The sequence below is a fragment of the Bombyx mandarina genome, chromosome 23 (assembly GCF_030267445.1).
Source record: "Bombyx mandarina strain Sakado chromosome 23, ASM3026744v2".
NCBI lineage: Eukaryota > Metazoa > Arthropoda > Insecta > Lepidoptera > Bombycidae > Bombyx > Bombyx mandarina.
In genome coordinates this window covers 9,269,861-9,289,859 of record NC_143229.1, presented here as the reverse complement: position 1 = coordinate 9,289,859, position 19,999 = coordinate 9,269,861, and the positions used below count along the sequence as shown (strand labels likewise).

The window sequence follows — 19,999 nt, the reverse complement described above, 5'->3', positions numbered from 1 at the left end:
GAATACTAATGAGAGACTACAATTATAAACCAAACAAAGGTTACATAGATGTGCAGATGATATGCCATTGTAATTTAACATTAATTTTGTACAAAGAGTACTCTGTACGTCACTCTAAGTACACAGACGTATAATAAATTTGAAGAACAACATGAATTTACGCAAATTCCATGTTTATAATTTTTTTATAACATTATTTCAAATGGCGCTGATGCTTTTAAGCTCAAGTTATTTTTTGGATACGCTGTTGAATAATAAATATTTAAATTATTTAAGTTTACTTGAATCTTATGTGCCTAACTTAATTTTATTAGCAATAAGATGTGATGAATTGTTAATGTTCTCCTTATGAAAAAAATTGTCACCTGCTATTAAACGCAATTGAGACATTAGCCTTGAATCGCAAGAAGGCAGTGGCACATTATCCTGTGTGCGAGGTTCGTTATTTGCCTACTACCAGGTGGACCGTCGCTTGGCCTTCGGTGACAATCTAAAATATTATCATGGTACGTGTATGGACGATTGCAGAGCAATTTTTTTATTGCGCTTGTAGAAAGACGAACATATGACCGGCCTGATGGTGAGTGGTTACCGTCGCCCATGGACTTCAGCAATGCCTGGATCAGAGCCAAGCAGCTGCCTACCAAGAAATCAGCTGTCAGTACTTACTACGCCTCAGTAGATACCAGCATTTTAGTGTAATATTAAGTCCGCTAATATTAAATACATTCATTATACGTCCGTGTCAAAACTTTAACATAACCTCAAAAACTGACGGCCTTTTATATCTTCCGTTTATTTAGTTCCTGCAACATTGTGCTTCTAATATATATTTGACGAACTTTATAAGTCTTCCACATTACAGCTGTAGATTCATAGCTACAAAGATGGCTCTTATGTATATTTTTCTCTTCGGTTTAATTGTTTTCGGCGATGCTGCGTTCGGTAAGACTTAGATTATAAAAAATCACGTTAATTTATATTCTTGGGGCAATATAATGTATTATAATTGTCTAATGCACAATTATTATTAAATATTTATTTTCTTAAAATTAAATTAAATTTAAATAAACAAATACTTGATTGAACATAACAATACTACGGTGAGCACAATTTAGTTTCAGAAAATAGAAATAGGATTTTTTAATGATTTACGAATGTTGTCGCACGGGTAGATGTAGATGGAAATTTAATCTATCATTTAATACTGTTTTTAGTCGATACCCTTGGGAAGTGTTCTCTTAAAGACGAAGAATGCACGAAGAGTCTGATCAATAATGCCCTAAATGAAATATCGTCTACGGGTATACCTGAATTAGATATTCCACCCGTGGATCCCATTGCTTTGAAAAATGTTTCCGTGACTGTTCTTGGACTGGTGGACATAACATTGCTTGAAGGTCAAGCAAAAGGTGTAAAGACTTGTAAATTTAGTTCATTAAAGTAAGTACGATTCCATTAGATAAATTAACCAATGCACCGCGTCGTAATTACAGAGTTCTTCCCTACTACCGTGAACTCCGAACTCTGGAATGAATTTGACCTGTCAGCACCATAACATGTCTTCTACCCTCCAGCACGCTGGCTACGCTCTTGCCATTATTCGGTATCCGGAGACGGCTATGATTATTTTCCATTACATAAGCCGGTTAACACGAGAGTAGCAAAGAAAAAATGTGGATCACAACATCATGAAAGACGATGAAAGCTTAACAAAATTTACAAACCATAAAGAACGCAGTAAAAAACACAGTGCATTAAAAAATAAATATTCTAAGAATATATGGGCCATAAAGTAACGTGAAACAATCGCGACGCTCAACCAAAACTTACTGCAAAACCATTAATTATTTCAGAATTGATTTGGAGAAAGAAATTGGTGGGTATGAATTCACTTGCGACATAGATATTGAAGGGAAGTATAAAGTGTTTTCCGAAAGCCCTCTTATAAAGAACTTGTTGGGAGGCACGACCGTCCATGGCGAAGGAAATGGAAAAGTTCAATTAGGTAAGTACTTCGACTAATAACATAATAATAATATGTTTTGGCAAATACGTATTTATCATTTTTGATGTTACCGCGACGCTTATTACCATTTATTTACTTGTAATATTTAGGAAAAACAACTGTCTATCTAACTTATGGCTGAGTTAAGCTCGTCTTAGCACTTTTCTTTCTTGTGTCCTTAAAACAATTTTTTATGTAAGCATGTTTAGTTACACTAAATAGGTATTTTTCAACAAATCTTTTCATTTCCAGAAAAACTACAAATCAGTATGAAATTTCCCGTGTATGCGCAAAAACGTGATGATGGAGAAATCTACATGAAATGTGACTATAGTAAAATTAAGTATGATTATAAAATTTTGGGAAAGACGAAGTTTTATGCTGACAATCTCTTCCTGGGTGAACAAGAAGCCAGTAAGTATATTTTTATAATTTAAATATAACAATGCAATCCCACTTGAAAAGTGAAATATATCAATTAAACTTAAAAACGTAACTACCTGGAGAGAATATTAATTCCAACATTTCCAACAAATTAAATATAAAAAAAAAAAAACATATATAACATAGAAATCGGTGAATATACACGTCAGAAAAACACATAATGTCACAGGACATGTTCTTTGCGATCGGTTATAATTAACGGTCGATTAAGATAGTTAATACACTTTTGTAGAGATTAATTTTCGTTACTTTTTGAACTCCCTCAACTACCTCTTTAAAGATGGACCGACGATCTGTTGAAGGTGCCGAAATCCGTTAGATGTAGATGGCACGGTCATTGTGGCAAGGTTTGGGTGAGGCCTACGTCCAGCAGTGGAAATCTGTGGGCTGAAAGATAGATTAGTTAAAATAGACTTTTTGATTTCACAAGGCGCATGTTATTGGTGGGGTGTGCTTTGCAGTCCCTGAAATTACATTCAATATGTGCTAAATCGTTAACATGATGTTTGCTAATCAGTCAAAAATATTTTTATTTATTAAGAAATTATTAATTATTGTAGTTTGTATCGCGCCTCGTATAATAGACTAACTCGTGAGCCCGTGAGGTAAGGTTGGCTACGACCTAATTTCAAACCGGTTGAATCAATGACGAACTAGCTTGACGGTTTTAAAGTTCATGAATTTGGGCAGAAAAGGTCGATTTGCTACAAGCGCTCTTGTACACGTATTTTTGCCTAAATAAGACTAAAACATCCCACATACGAAACGCATTCTAAATTAAAACATACATAATCATGTAGTTTATTTTATGTTCCACGAATTGATACTAGATTTCATAGGCTAATTTGGAAATTGTAAACTTTCAAACGATACTCGTCAAAGCACTGCAGTATCCATTTTCGTTTACCTATTGACACTCGTTTAAATAGAGACTGGATTAACAAACAAATTCACAGCCAATTCAGTAGCTGGAGTCCATAAATATCACGAAGCGAGTGCTTGCTTGCTTGAGTGAGATTTAATTATTTAATTTTTCAAATAATATTGTTCGACTCCTATAAAGCGTATAAGAAATCGCTACAACGATAAGGCCACTAACATTTTATCGATAAAATGTTTGTTAGCACTAAAGGGTACACCTATAGAGGTATACCCTTTAGTATATACCTAAAGGGAATTATAAAACATAATACATAAAATAATTATTGACAGCCAACATTCGCGAACAAAAGGCAAATGTACGACTTTTGAGAAATCTAAAAATGTACAGATACACACTTTTAGTTTTTTAAGTATTAGCCAAATTATTCTTCTTCATAATTATTGAGAAATCATGGTTTTTTATTTATTATTATCATTCGCAGGTAAACTCGTAACGACATTCTTAAACGAAAATTGGAAGTTCGTCATGGATACTTTTGGAAGAAGTTTCTTTGATAAAGCCATGGATATTTTCTACAGCTACACCTCGAAATTTTTCGGCACGGTACCCGCTAAGCATTATCTTACGGATGACTTTACTTCGATTGCCAAACCTTAACAAACAGTTTGAAAACTTTCAGATCAAAATTAAATAGCTTATTACGTTTAAGAAATAAAATATTGTTATCCTTGATTACTCTATTATTTTTAACATAAAATTTGGTAGCAATAGGTGAAACCATTTAAAAATAATGTAGTTACAACAGAATGCTATTTTTATTTAGTCGGCCTCTTACCTATTTAGTAAGTTAGTTCACTCCGCTTAGGTTAACTACTATTTCCTACTAGCTAAGCTGGTTGTCGCTTATAAGTATATGTATCTAAAATATTTGTTAATTGAAGAACTTACTATTATTGTGAGCCCGTACGAGTACGTACAAGAATCCTACCTGCTTCTACATACTTTAAGCTGTTTCCGCTCCAGTTTTCAGAGTGGTGTCACTCTCAAAACTGGACCAAATGGAACAAAGCCATTGTGTAATAGAATTGAGACGAACTCAGGTCTCAAGGCTGGTGCCGGTATTCACAATGTGATGTCAATGGACTCTGATAACTAGGTGTGCGTAGCACAAGATGAGCCTTGAACTTCGTATGCTTATCCAGACAAAAATACGAAAACGGCTTCCATGTTGATGAAGATGCTCAAGGGTATTTGATAGTCATTTTCGGTATATTTGGTTGAAATTGACGTATGTAGGATGTCGTCAGCTTTCCGTTTACGCTTGGGTGGTAAAAAAGGGGGCATTTTAGATTTGAACCGACAAAACTCCTGTCGCATAACAACCCGCATCTGAGCCAGTTGAAGCAGCGTGATGCTTATATCTCAGTAGACAGTTACTACTCTATCTCAGAGATAGAGTAGTAACTCTATCTCCATTGGCCTTTGAACCGGCAGGCGGGCACCCCGCGGCCTTAGCTACCCACCTAATAGATTAACTAAGCCAATAGACTCAACCCACTGAGATTCTCGTCGGATCTTCTGAGTGGGTCGCGATTCCGGTCTATTGGTAGATTCAGCGAAGCACTGCTCTTGCCAGGACTAGTGTTGGCAATTCTCCCATTTTGAGCCCATGACCATACCTACCAGTGCATGAGTAGCTGGAATAGCCCATTAAGCTAAAAGTGATTAGGTAGGGAAAAAGCTTACCTAACAAATCCACAGTTGTTAGGTACATATTTAAACTTTTGGTTTAATTTTTTTATTAAAAAAGTGGTTTCTATTTGACTTTAAGATTATTTTTATGATAAAAAACACAACAAAAACTTACATTAGAATTTAAATTATGATTTAAATACTACCTAAGGAGAATCGCTGTTTACGTAAATCCGCAACAGACTTCAAGGTCTTGTTATAAGATCAGAATTAATTTAATCAATTTGTTTGTTTCACATTTAACATTAAACGATTTCATTCACCTTGATGTGAATAATTTTAGTTCTCAAAAGGAATTAAAAAGTATTTTTATAAGTATTTTAACATTATTATGATCTGTTCTGTTATTTCCAAAATCTTTTTAGGCTAGATCAACACGAAAAACAACTAAAGCGTTAACACAAGACAATGTTTTCGAGGTTAAAATACTAATACAAACCCCATTTTGGATAAATCATTTGAAAACGTTAGCCATTCATTAATCAAAGTAATGAGATGTTTTCTGATGGTTCTAATGGAAAAGCCCACAGTTTTTAAAGCTCAAACTTCAGTAAACTAAGGAATCCTCTGTAACATGTCGGAAAATCGTAGCTTAAAAATTACCTTATAAACGAATCGACAACAAAGGGCGCGAATATGTTTTTATCTAACCCTGGACCTGTTTTTGGCTCTCTGTTCGAGTCTTAGAAAGTCTTAGGGGGAGCTATTATACACCCTAAAAAAAACTCCAGCCTGACCCGTAGATCACAAAAGAGTTTCGCACGATCCACACTAAGAAACCGGCAGCAAAATACTTATAAAAGAATGCACTCTATAATACTTCGGAGGATACAATAAATATAGTTTACTGTCATGATCTGTCATCATTACGGAAATCGCCGTGGTCTAAGCGATAAGACGTTCGGTGAATTCGTGTTGAGCGATGCACCGGTGTTCGAATCCCAGGCGGGTACCAATTTTCCTAATGAAATACGTACTCAACAAATGTTCACGATTGACTTCCACGGTGAAAGAATAGCATCGTGTAATAAAAATCAAACCTGCAAAATATAATTTGCGCAATTACTGGTGGTAGGACCTCTTGTGAGTCCGCGCGGTTGGGTTCCACCACCCTGCCTATTTCTGCCGTGAAGCAGTAATGTGTTTCGGTTTGAAGAGTGGGGCAGCCGTTATAACTATACTTGAGACCTTAGAACTTATATCTATCTCAAGGTGGGGGGCGCATTTACGTAGTAGATTTCTATGGGCTCCAGTAGCCACTTAACACCTAGGTAGGCTGTAAGCTCGTCCACACAACTAAGCAATAATTTTTTTTAATAAAGTCTATCCAATCCGCTTTCAGCGCAGAGATAATTCAGTGGGACTTATAGTGGCATTTATCTTTACACCGGTTACTTAGTTTTACTGAGTACTGAAGTCTTCCTAATCTCAAGCATGCGAAATTTACGTTAGTTAGCCCTACCCGCCTTTTATAATTTCAAGATGTCTCTGGTGAGGCTATGAAAAAGCGACGGTAGAGTGCAGTGCAGCCGCGACCCCGTCAAGTCGCTCCGTGACTTTCACCGGAAGGAGACTGCCAGCTCACAGGGACCGGGGCTGGAATCGGCGGCGGCGTCACGTTGCCGAGAGGGAAGAAAATCGCTGCACATCTTGTTCCGTCGCCTCCTTCCGCGAGATAGTGGACTCGTATAAGTCGAGCATCACCTGTCAAGGCTCGTGGGATCGGATCGGCAGCAACAGGGGCTATCTTTGCAACGAGAAAACGGTGCTGCTCCGTAAAAGTAGAGCAGTGTCCTCGTTTCAACCACTGCAGTAGTGGCTTCCTCCGCGAAACGAGGTATAGGTAGTAGCTGAAGCAGCCGTGTCATGTGAGCAAATGCGTCGCCTGGAAGGTAAGACGTCCTCGGTCGCGAATCACCCAGTCCAAGAGGACTGGACGGATCGCCTTGACAGTCCGTCGCACCGCGCTCGAACTTAGGCTGCACTGAGACGTGGCTCTCCCTGGAGCGGAGATCGCATCGCCACACGTAGCAAGCTCTGCTTCCAGGCCCCAGGGAGACATTCCGACGAATAGGCACGTCACCTCAAACGAGGCGGTGCGATACGCGCGAACCGCCCTGACTGCGATCGCGTGTTGTCGGATCAGGGCGTGGTAGCACACGGGATCTCCGTAGAGCTCCGTCGACTGCACCATCCCCGTGTAGAGGTACATAGCGTAGCGTTCTGTGTACTGCATCGAGCTCCCGACGTTACAGGTAACGGCCTACTCAGCGAACCAGTGGCCGCCATTAATCGGGGACTCAACGTTGACCATCCAGCACAAGATCGAGCTACCGCAACCGGCTCAGGTCCGGGAAAGAAGTGCGAAGGGCGACCCGCAGGACTCAGTCGTGACCAATGTTCCACCGGAGAGGGCTCAGGGCCCCTGATGAGCTTCAGAATCCCTCTCCATCCGCGGGAGCAGACCGGAGACAATCTACCCCAACTGCCGAGACTGGAGACCCTCAGTCACCAGGAGTGCCCATAGCCACAATTTCTTGCGGACGTTTTGATAAGAGTGTCCCTATCTTGGTCGAACATATTATCCAGTAGCATTTTTTGTGCACTGAGAATTGGCTTCGCCGATGGTCGGCCCCAGTGCTTCTTGCTACTGAGGGCAGTCGAGTTGCTGTCCAGCTGCTGTCTTTGCGAAATCCGTCATTGCAAAGGGGCCATAGCGGTTACGGGTACTCCAAGTGTCGCGCCCGCACTCACTCCTCTTTGAGGAGTGTATCTCGGGCGTCCACCAGCACGTACCTCCACGCGGAGTGCGAGCGCTGACCCGGGGCATCGCAGCATCGCAGATGCGACGCATCTTGCCCCGGACCCAGTCGGCCTCCGACTCCAACGACAATTCTCACAGAGGTCATCACAGACTCTAAAATAGTATGCGCAATTTTTTACTTCTGTACTTTGCTATGCAATCATAGAAGTAAATAATAATAGTCACAATAAACGTTTGCTATAAATAAATACGAGGAGTGTTTAATAAATAGTGATAATGCCATACATTCTTCTTGGAAAGAAAAAAAAAATGGCAGGCATTGCCTAAGCGTTAGATATAAGATTAGATATAATAACTCAGAAGTATAATAAATTACGTTAGATATAATATTAAAAACAGCAATGTTTTTTTTTTGTTTTTCATATTTTTGCGTCGTGTCGGAACGTGTTCTTAAAAATGGATAAAATTTAAGTTCGCGCGTAAATAAAATATATGTGTTTGAAATTTTTTACCACGGAGCTGGTAAATCAAGTCTTGAGAGCAACATTAGTGATTCATGCTTCATCATTTTCTACGGTTGCGAATTGGTGTGCTGAGTTCAAGCGAAGAAGAACTTTCATTAAAAACGACCCCCGCACGGGACGCCTTACATCAGTAATGACTGACAAAAAAAAAAAAACATTGTCTTAGCGTTTCTATAGGAAGTGTCCATAATATTATACATAACCACTTGGGTATGAAATAAGTGTACGCTTGGTGCCCAGAATGCTTTCTGACGCGCAGAAACAAACGAGACTGAGAATTTCAAAAAGCTGTTTGACCAACAAAGCGAAAGGATTTTGACCGAATTTTGGCTCGATTCCTAACTTGGACGAAACATAGCTTTACTATTATAACCCGGAAACGAAAAAACATACCTTGAGTTGGAAGAGACCGTCATGTCCAACTCAGAAGAAATTTAAGGCGATTTCATGCATGAGGAAATACGCAAGCAACGGCGTGGAAATTCGCTAAAGTTGTTTTGTTTCACCAAGATAACGCCCCGCGCACAAGTCCAGAGCTGCGGTGGTTGCCATTTAAGAGGCTAGCTTCGAATTGATGAACCAGCCTTCATCAGGAAGATTTTTTTAAAAAGGGAATTTTAGCTTTGGAAAAATGATATAAAAAGTAAATAAACCTGAAAGGTGATTACGTCGAAAAATAAAGTAGTATTTAATAAAAGATAATTCCGTCATACTCACTATCACTTTTTATTGAACAATCCATGATGACCTGGAGCTTGACTCAGTCGGTATCTTTGCGCCACTTTGAGAAGGTGGCAAGACACGAAAACCCTATGTCGTGGCCGCCGGAAATTACATACCCGACCCTGTGGACCGAATGGTAAGCAGTCGACGTCACCCTAAAGACGTCATTACGGATCCTACCGACCTACCACTATCCTAACCACCATTAACGGTGCTTTTAGGTACCTCAAGCACCGGCGCGGTCCGCCGCTGAACCCATCGCTTGCGACAAAGAGCTCGACGAGTAAATTACCCCATAAACACAGCCAGCTCGATGAATTATAATACCATGTGACCATGTGAATTATATCAGTGACCATGACTTTTTTAAGGGTAAGTTTTCATTTGGGACATTGCGTAGGTGCTGAACCAGAGTCTAATCAACTTCATAGGTCTTTTTTCTACTTTCTTCATCTTTCTTCATAGGTCTTTTTTCTTTTTTAACTATTTTATGATTGTCAATGTGTTGAATCATCAAACGGACCTAATTGCTTATTATTTAATTCCGGTGAAGAAGATACGATCTGAACTTAATGGTTTTTTATTTTATTGCGTAGGTGGGAGGATGAGCTCACGGCCCACCTGGTGTTAAGGGGTTACTAGGGCCCATAGACATCTACAACGTAAATACCGCCACCCACGTTGAGACATGATTTGTAAGGTCTCAATTTTAACAGTAGGTATAACGGCTGCCCAGCCCTTCAAACCGAAACGTATTACTGCTTCACGGCAGAAATAGGCAGGGTGGTGGTACCTACCCGTGTGGACTCACAAGACGTCCTACCACCAGTAATTACGCAAATTATAATTTTGCAGGTTTGATTTTTATTACACGATGTGTTTGCTTCACCTAAAAATTGGTATCTGCCGGCGGGATTCGAACACCGATGCATCGCTACATACTCGTACCAATACACCGGACGTCTTATTCTTTAGGCCACGACTACTTCTAATCTGATCATGTCATTAACCACGTTAAAAAGTATCCTGTGTTAATGCAGTAATCCAAGCTCTAAGCTAATCTAGTGTGAAATTTCTACTATATAGTGGATATCGGAGCTCGTAAACATTTCAACGAAACATGAGGTTGAAGTCTTAATTGTATTGTATAGAGGTTGACCCTTTTTCGCAGAAACCACCGATGGGTCGCGTTTCCGATCCGGTGGTAGATTCTGCGAAGCACTGCTCTTGCTAGGATTAGTGTTAGCAACGTCGTTAGGTTTGAGCCCCGCGAGCTCACCTACTAATTCGGTGAATCTATAATAACCCCTCGAGTTTTAGTAGGATAAAAGTTTGATAATGGTTAAGCCAAGAAGAATTCAGTCTTCTCATTGCTTCGAGTAAGTTATTCTCTGTCCTCAAACCTTTCCAATATTTTGTCGAGTCGTTCTATCATGTTCACTGCTTGTGAAGGCGTACAAAATAAAGATAAAAGTAATAAAAATAGTAATAGATGCGAAATTTAAAAGTCACAATCAATTTATTTGCACAAAGAATATAATATTCAATTTTTGCGAACACAAACATATTATTATGATTTTTATTTTGTTCTATATCATAAGACTGTCCAAAAAAACGTTGTCGAAATTTTAATTATTATTTATCATGTGCCACTATTTTTAACTTTATAATAAAAACTAACGACGTTCATTGTCTGAAAAAATAAACCGGATAGCTTTATAATATATTAATATTCACTGTATGCCTTGATATTTGTTTTTTTTTTGACATATACATAGAACCAGATGAACGCTTAATTTTTAGAAAGAAGTAAATACATTAAAGCATGTTTTTTAGCGATATAAATTTAATGTAATTATGAAGATACAAGAGACAGAATTTGTATTCATTTCCATTTTCAATTTGTCTTAACTTTTGTAGCCTATTGTTCCTGTATACATAAATCTAAAATAACGATTTAACGCAGACATTCGCTACGCAGGCTATGCAAAATTCTTGACTGACGGATTCTTCAAATCAAAATCTGAACTTTCGGGGACCTTAAAGCTGAAAATTCGAAAGCTCATTGCTATAATGACAAGGCATATTTTAGATTGTTTTGACCTCTTACTGAAAAATATTCAATGACAGGAAAATGAATTTAGGCTATCCGTTGCATTTTTAGAGCTACTGAACGATTTTATTTTTTTATTGCTTAGATTGGTGGACGAGCTGAGGGCCCACCTGGTGTTAAATGGTTCCCGGAGCCCATAGACCTCTACAACGTAAATGCCGCCACCCACCTTGAGATAAGAGTTCTAAGGTCTCAGTATAGTTACATGGGCTGCCCCACCCTTCAAACCGAAATGCATTATTGCTTCACGGCTGAAATAGGCTGGGCGGTGATACCTACCCGTGCGGACTCACAAGAGGTCCTACCACCAGTAATTACGTAAGTTATAATTTTGGAGGTTTGGTTTTTATTACACGATGTTACTCTTTCACCGTGGAAGTCAATCGTGAACATTTGTCAAGTACGTATTTCATTAGAAAAATTGAAGCCCGCCGGCAGGATTCGAACACCGTTGCATCTCTAGATACGAATGCACTGGACGTCTTATCCTTGAGGCCACGACGACGATACAGTTAAGAAGTCAGTTTCGTTATACGACAAAAAATTCACCTCGATTGGCGAACCCTTACTTCACTTTAATTTTATCTTTGAAAAAGTTTTTTTTTTCTGATTAAATGATGGACGGCTTATTTCTCGATAGCAGTTGCCAAAGCCCACATATATGGCCACAATGAGAAACAGGGTCGAAGTCCAAACCACAGCAACGGAATAGCCATCAGACGCTGTCTTTCACGACACAAAGGCCCCAGCTTCATTGCGCATTATCAGGAATACAAGACAAGACGGAAAAAATTTAATTGCTAGACCGATTCGCTCATGACTCAACATCTAGCATGTTATTTACGTTCATTTGCTTAAATCCTAATTTCCTATTATTAATTGATTATTATTAACTCTAATGAGTCTAAATAATTCTTGCCATTATACATATTTGGATACTTCATACTAAATAATAATAATAAAAAGTAATATTCAATTAATTCATTGCTTTTGACGTATCAAATAAAGTTGATTTTATTTTTGTATTATTATAATATTTTTTATTTTATAAATTTATATATTCACTTTATTTTATATATTTAAAGTACATTTAGAAAATGTAATGAATTAAATTTTATATTTATGATATATTAAATTGTTTGTGTAGATTTTGCTACAGATTAGAATTGTATGATGTCGTTATTATTAGCATAAGACCAGAACAACGACCTTGAAAAAAATGTGATTAGAACAGTTTTTGCCGGCTAGGGTATGTTGGTAATAATTGACCGATTACAGTTTTTAGATACATGACTACGCTTTGAATTTTTTCTTTAGAAATCAAAACTGACAGTGTCCAAAAATAGTGAAGAGTTCCGTAGCTGCAATAAAAATCCAGGATTTAAATGAAAATAATTGAAATTAAAAGAGGAAATTAAATCTATATTTCTATGTTTCCATCAATAAATACGATGATGTAGCTAAAGTTCAGTCTGTTTGTAAATCCCGAATATGATGAAAAGTGTAAATCCTCTACAACTTTGTTTATTTTTCATCGAAAACTAAAATCTTGCTAAATGCACTTATTTTCTATCAGGCGTCTCTGCAGTAAATACCTGTAACAACATAAGCGCAAACACTGATCCAAATCGTGAGGTTTCTAGTTTGTTATATTATGAGTTCTGTCTCATGCGAGGTTCGGACGTTGGTGTTTGAGCCTCACAAGAGGTTTTTAGTCGGTTAGACTCCGACATGCCCCGCCCGCCATCCTCAGACCCAAAAAAAGGTCTGAGAACCCAAAAAAAGGCCTGAGAACCCAAAAAAAAGGCCTGAGAACCCAAAAAAAATACAAATTGCTCATCCAGATGTAAATTTTTATTACCAGCATTTATGTCCTTAAATTTATATACATATATGTATATACGATATCGTAAAGGAGCAATTTCACAGTCCTATTAACTCTTTAATAGTATTATACATTTTAAAATTAATAAATAGTGGTTGCCTTTGTTTCTTGAAACAGTAGTTAAAGCACTAAATTAAATAATTAATGAATGAATTAATGAACATATCAAATTCAAATTCAAATTCAAAATCATTTATTTCAACTTAGATGTTAGTATGACACACTTGTTGTATGTCAAAATACAAATAACAATGTTAACTCTACCACCGGTTCCAAAAAAAGCCATAGTCCTGAGAAGAACCGGCGAAACAAACTATAAAGGAATAAAACAAGTCAAAAAATACAAAAAAAAAAGAATAATGAAAAGGCTAGGAGCGAGCGCTATCTATATCTATTGTTGTCTAAACATTTCTATGATGAACGTTTTAAATTAAAGAGATACGGAACTTCATATAAAGTTCCGGATATTATTTCGGACTATTGAATAACTGATTTCCTTAGCATTATACTGAATTGCAATAAAGTTTATTGAAATAAATCAAATGGCACAGTTCAATAATATCCTTGTAGATATTTGTGTTTGCGCATAGTTCATTCACTAGCTCACTACTGCGGATATGTCCGGTTGTTTTTCAATTAAGAAGTTAAATACTAGACTCTTAGTAGAAGTAATAGTAGTAGTAGTAAAGGTCAAAGTAGCCCATTACTAGTGAAGTGAGCCCTGGTGCAATATAGTGTAAAACAATTAAAAGCTGCCCAAAATTTGGAAGTCGCCCAAGCTATTTTGTAATACAACATCAAGATTAGTACTAAATTTGTTAGTGCTATTTGTTAGTGTTATCCAGGAAAATATCCTAGTATGTCATGATCACACGAGATTCTGAGAAAACACCTGAAGAATAAAAGTCTGGAACACCAAGTAAGCAATAAGAGGAAGGAGGAGGAGAAAATACCTTCACCAATAACTTTAACGATGAAGGAATAACATGGTGTAATGAAAATCACCCAACGACTGCGCGCTTAAAGGGTGGAAAAGCTGTTGCACTATTCAACCGTGATTTAGACATGTCTCAAGACACGTCTCATCGATAATAGTTGCATTCGTGTAGTAACGCCTCATCATCCCGAAATCTAGCAATGAAAAAGGTTTACATGATTATTGTTTAGGTTTACTAGTTAGATGTTCAGGTTAAGTAAAAAAAAAGGTCATTCTACCACAAAAATAATATGTTTGAAACCACAGTGCCATCTTAGCAACATATAAAACGAAATAATTACTAGAAATCCATAGGTTTCCTTCTAACATGGTTTTGTCTTTTATTTTACCATAACACAATTTAATTTTTTACAACAACAATAAAATAATATAGCCATGACGTCTATCACAAAACCGGTTTCAGTTTTTTTTGTAGTATTTTTCGCATGTGTTGGTTTTTTTTGTGGTAGTTATATATAAGCTGGCCTCTTGATTCACGTCTTTACATTGGTGCCAATTTCCGTTCATATTAGCAGGGAAAATGGTTGGTTTCAAAATATTGTTTACTTTATGCGCGTTTGCCATTTGTTTTTGTGCTTCGGCTTATGGTGAGTAAAGATCAAACTTTATTCAAAATTTTAGTTAAATTATAATTTTAGTGGTTTAAATATATTACATATATAGTAAATTTTTGTGCATTGGAAGAGTTAACTTCCACTTTATTGATTTTATGTCCTTATATTTTATGGATTCAAATTGTGTCATTATTTCATGAATAATTTAAAGTTAAAAATCATGGTAATCCTTTATGATAAATGTAGAATTTAAATGGATTTAACCATTTCTTGGTTGTAATTTAGTTTGGTATTTTATTTCTGTTTTTTTTTTTTTTTTTTTTTCCCTACCTGTGCTGATAGCCTTGAGAGGCTATTTCAGCTTCGCCCTAACGTTAGTAGGTGAGCTCGCGGGGCTCAACCGGAGAGTTGCTAACACTGACCCTAGCAAGAGCAGTGCTTCGCAGAATCTACCACCGGATCGGAAACGCGACCCACTGAGAAGATCCGGCGAGAAACTCAGTGGGCTGTGTCTATGGGTTAGTTCGCTCGTCGAACCCTTCGTCGCAAGCGACGGGTTCGACGAGGACGGTGACCGGTGCTTGTGGTGCCTAAAAGCACCGTTAATGGATCAGGAGGATCCGTAATGACGTGCTTTGGGCGACGTCGACGGTTTACCATTCGGTCTACTGGGTCGGGTATGTAATTTCCAGTGGCTACGATGAGAGGGTTCTCATGTCGTGCCGCCTTCTCAAAATGGCGCAGCGATGCCGACTGTAGATACTTACTAAGGGAGTCGAGCTCCAGGTCGTCGTGGAGATCCACATTCCTAAGGAACCAAGGCGCTCCGACGGCTATCCTGCAGAATCGTGATTGAATAACCTGAAGGGATTTCAAGTTGGTGCGGGCTGCGTGAGCGAACACTACGCTTGCATACGTCATGACGGGGCGTATACAAGTTTTGTAGAGAGTTACCTTATTACGGAGGGACAGTTTGCTTCGACTACAAAGCATTGGATAGAGTCGTCCTAGAATAAACGCGGCGCGGTCGCGTACCGTTTTTATATGGGGACGGAATGTCATCCCTCTGTCGAGGGTGACGCCTAGATATTTGACCTTCGAGACCCACGGAATGGGCTGGCCAAAGAGAGTGATGGGACTAACGGCGGAGGTGTTTGCGCGCCTACTACGGAGTGGGATGCTCGAAGTGATGTTCGGAGGGCGACCCCTTTTGAAGAGCACCGCTGCGCTTTTCGTGGGGTTGATGTCTATTCGCCACTTCCGGAACCACTGTCCCAGGGTGGCTACTGCGATCTGGAGTCGCCGATGAAGCAGCGACATCTTCCTACACGAGTAGTAGATAGCCGTGTCATCGGCGAAGAGCGCTAGATGGGTCTCCGGAGACCGGGGTATATCATTGATATACAAACTAAATAATAACGGGGAGAGCGCGGAGCCTTGCGGGACTCCGGCGGTCAGTTGACGGGGACGAGAACGAGTTCCCTCTACTCGATATCGAAACGAACGGTTCGACAAGAAGTCTCGTATGATGAGCACGAGTCTGTCTGGCACTCCCATGTTGTACAGTTTATAAATTAAACCGTTGTGCCAGACTTTGTCGAACGCCTACGCGATGTCGAAGAAGAGGGCGCCGGTCGGGATTTGTTTACGCCTATTTAGTCCTATCAGAATGTGCTCCGTGAGGCGGTGCACTTGTTGTACGCACGAGTGTTTTGAGCGGAATCCGAACTGTTCGTCAATGAGAATTTTGTTCGCGGTAACAAAATCCCAGAGGCGTTTCCTAAGGAGCCGTTCGTAAATTTTTCCTATCGTCGAGAGGAGACTAATCGGACGGTAACTAGAAGTTTCGTTTGTCGGTTTGCCCGGCTTATGTATACCGATAACGTCCGCTTCTTTCCACACCGCGGGAAAGATGCAGTGCGTCATAGCGGCATTTAAAATTGTAGCCAACATTGCTATCAGTTGGACTGGCAAAAATTTTAGCGCGCGGTTGTGGATGCCGTCGGAGCCGGGTGCCTTCCTAGGTTGGAGGTTGTGGATCGCGTCTCTAACTTCGTCAGTGGTAATGGGGGGTAACGCGTCCGAGGGCGGCAGGGAAGCTCTGCGCTCGACCTCCCTGTCGACTAACTCGGTGTGTTCGGGGTCCGCGTGTTGAGTGCTGGTGGTGCACTGCTCTTGCAGTGCATCGGCCAGCAGCTCAGCCTTGTCATCGTCATTTTATTTCTGCAAAGTCTATGACCTACTTATAATGGAATATTGCAAAACCTTACTCCATACAGTAGTTACAATAAATTATTAACGACTCTTTAATTTTTAGTTGACACCTTACAAAAATGCGGCAAAAGCGATGCAGTTTGCCAAAAAAAGTTGCTCCAATCAGTATTAAAGTCGATCTCTAAAACCGGTATACCTGAACTTGATATACCACAAATAGATCCGATACAACTTAAAGACTTCAATGTAGCTATACTCGATCTAGTGAACATAACCCTCGTTGATGGAGTAGCTAAGGGAGTTAAAGACTGCACAGTCAATAAATTTGAGTAAGTATTTTCAAAATATTAAATATCAATCTAATATTTTATGTGACATGTGACCTGTATTACCTAAATAAATAGGTAGACTAGACCGTTAAGTAACATTTTCCGTTTATGCTGTCGGTTTTCTTATAACATTTTTTTATATCTATTAACAAACGTCCATGTTATCAATTAAAAATATTGAACATATCCTTTAATTCCAATCATTAGGCTAATATTAACAATTAGGTATTGATGACCTATAGTATTGTTTTTTTTGTTAAACATTACACGAAAGGGATTAAAATTTTGAGCCGTCAATGATTATAAATTATGATTTAATTTATTTTCTACACTATTACAACTAGTTTAATTATTGCTCATTATATTTACGTCTGGTCGAAAGAATCATGCAATTATAAATAAAAGAATTGAATCACCTAGAGAGCCTATGGTATCTATAGTTTCAGTAATCGTTATACCAAACAATCCATACGTAAGGCTGCCAATCTATGTATTATAATAAAAAATCTATTGATTACAACATAAAAATGCCAAAAAAAATTGTTATAATAAATTTAGTTTGTAATCTAAATTGTCAGAATAAGTACAATAAAAATGTATTTCATTGTTACTGCGGAATTTAAGTCGTACCCTACTTACTCCATGTCAACCTTTTTTAATTTTTTTTGATTCCTAGTAATGAAATATTATCAACTAAATCAACTAAAATATCTATGGAATTCTGTCCTAAATTAAATGTACAAAATATGCAAACATCATCTGTTGCTAATGAATGTATGGTTGAAAAATATAATTTTGATCCTAATTGACATTTTAGTAAGACATAGTGTTGCACTCTTCAGATCTAGAGTTTAAACAATTCTTGATTTTATTGTTGTTTTATTTTCTTTTAGAGCCAATTTCGACGATCTACATGCAAGTATCGAGCTAGTCTGTGATATAACTATCAAAGGACATTACTCAGTGTACTCAGGGAGTCCCCTTATTAAAAACTTTTTAGGAGGAGATAATATCCATGGTGATGGAAATGGAAAAGCGAAAATAGGTTTGTAAGCATTTATAAATAAAATGCGCTCCACGAGTGAAATGAAAAACTGTGTTTCTATTGAAGAATATATTTACAAAGCAATGTCAATATGACAGTTTTTATACAAACTAGTTAGTTGTTTTTTGATATCTAACTTCACATCACAAAGATTCGCAAAAACTCAAACATTTATCTTTTTAAAGATCAACTAACTGAACCAACCGTTCATAAAGTACTTCTCCGGTAATTATTGCTAACACGAATACTTAAAATACGAATAAAAAAATGAAGGTCCAAAGTGCAGTGCCGATATACTATGCATATTGTATACTTGTGGTTTTTGTGTTTAACCATACGTTAAATTAATCTTTGACGTTACATACTCATTCAGTCGGCATAAACGGAGAGTACAAAACAAATTATTCTCTATTATGAAATATATTGATAAAGCTTACTCTAAGTACCTGGATATAAAACATGAAATTTTATACATGAGCCAATTTCAAACTTTGAAATAATTATAATTGAATGAATCTTTTTTTTTTTTTTTTCAGAAAAGTTCAAAGTTGCATTTGATTTCGATTTCACCGTAGAAAAACGAGGAGATGATTTATTCATTAAAAGCAGCATTGACAAGATGAAATACACGTACGATGTTTTAGGTAAAATGGTATTTGCAGCTGATAACCTTTACGTCGGAAATAAAGAACAAAGTGAGTACTATTGATTTTAATTTTTAAATTATAATACAATAACAATTAAAATAATTGTTTTATGGTTAGAATATTCGTAACGCAGCCAAGTCACTAATTTGTGTGTGTTATAAGAAGACAAGTTTATTTTTACGGATTAAGACAGAGCTGTTTTGCTGAGCCCAGTTTTGTGATTTTAGATATATGTTGTTAGGTAAATTATAATAATCTGTAAAACAGATTTTTGACAGTGAGTAATCACTACTTGTCGAGTTACTTACGTCACATTACTACTCTTAAACACCTGCATATTTTCCTTCTAAGCTAATTTGCATAATTTTTTTGTTCTAGGTGCTTCCATCGTCAAGCTTATGAACGAAAACTGGCGTATTTTAATGGATATGGTCGGAAAGCAATTCGTAGAGAAAGCTATGAATTTTGTTTTCAACTTTACTCAGAAATTCTTCAGCAATGTTCCCACTAAGAATTATATCGTGGATGATTTGGAAAATTATGTCAGTAGTTGAAACTACAGAACTTCTTATCAGAGCAATATAACCAATAGAGTTGCAGATCAAAAAAAAAGTATTCACCATTTATATTTAAATAGAAACGAACATTAGATACCTAATTTGATTGTGTGCTGTTAAATAATGTATTGTAAATAAATGTTAATAAATATCATTTTTGTTTTGTTTCGCATGTGCTTTGTTTAGTTTTAGTCATATTGCCGGGAACTGAAAGTTATCAACAAATACAACAACTTGAGAAGCAGCGGCTTGGCTCTGCCCCTGGCATTGCTGAAGTCCATCGACGACGGTAACCATTCACCATCAAGTGGGCCGTATGCTCGTCTGCCTACAAGGGCAATAAAAAAGCTGTTTTCACCCGCCATTTATAACATGAAACAATTAAAAGATAACTGTACACAGTATGATAGAGAATTCTATCTTATGTCTCAAGTATGAGTTCTATAGCAGCGGGAGCCTGGCTAACCGCTAAAGAACAGGTAGATCGGCATTCGTCCTTTTTTATCCGGAAAAAATGACATTCATTTCAACATCTTTATTGTATGTATTGCATCAATCTG

General features: G+C 37.7%; 3 protein-coding genes across 3 annotated transcripts; 2 read left to right on the top strand and 1 right to left on the bottom strand.

Moving 5' to 3' along the window:
• Positions 1–786: 786 nt before the first annotated feature.
• On the top strand, positions 787–4,067 carry an-0921 (juvenile hormone binding protein an-0921). Its single transcript, XM_028177856.2, has 5 exons — positions 787–945; positions 1,218–1,443; positions 1,857–2,008; positions 2,261–2,422; positions 3,817–4,067. The coding sequence occupies exons 1-5, from the start codon at positions 888–890 to the stop codon at positions 3,990–3,992; spliced, it is 774 nt and encodes a 257-aa protein (XP_028033657.2). The 5' UTR covers positions 787–887; the 3' UTR covers positions 3,993–4,067.
• Positions 4,068–6,951: 2,884 nt separating this feature from the next.
• LOC149500172 (uncharacterized) lies at positions 6,952–7,323 on the bottom strand. The gene has a single exon (XM_089737657.1). The coding sequence runs from the start codon at positions 7,321–7,323 to the stop codon at positions 6,952–6,954; it is 372 nt and encodes a 123-aa protein (XP_089593783.1).
• A 7,208-nt stretch (positions 7,324–14,531) lies between these two features.
• LOC114245598 (uncharacterized) lies at positions 14,532–19,593 on the top strand. The gene is made up of 5 exons (XM_028177827.2): positions 14,532–14,680; positions 16,965–17,190; positions 18,084–18,235; positions 18,772–18,930; positions 19,261–19,593. The coding sequence occupies exons 1-5, from the start codon at positions 14,614–14,616 to the stop codon at positions 19,434–19,436; spliced, it is 780 nt and encodes a 259-aa protein (XP_028033628.2). The 5' UTR covers positions 14,532–14,613; the 3' UTR covers positions 19,437–19,593.
• The last annotated feature ends 406 nt before the right edge of the window (positions 19,594–19,999 follow it).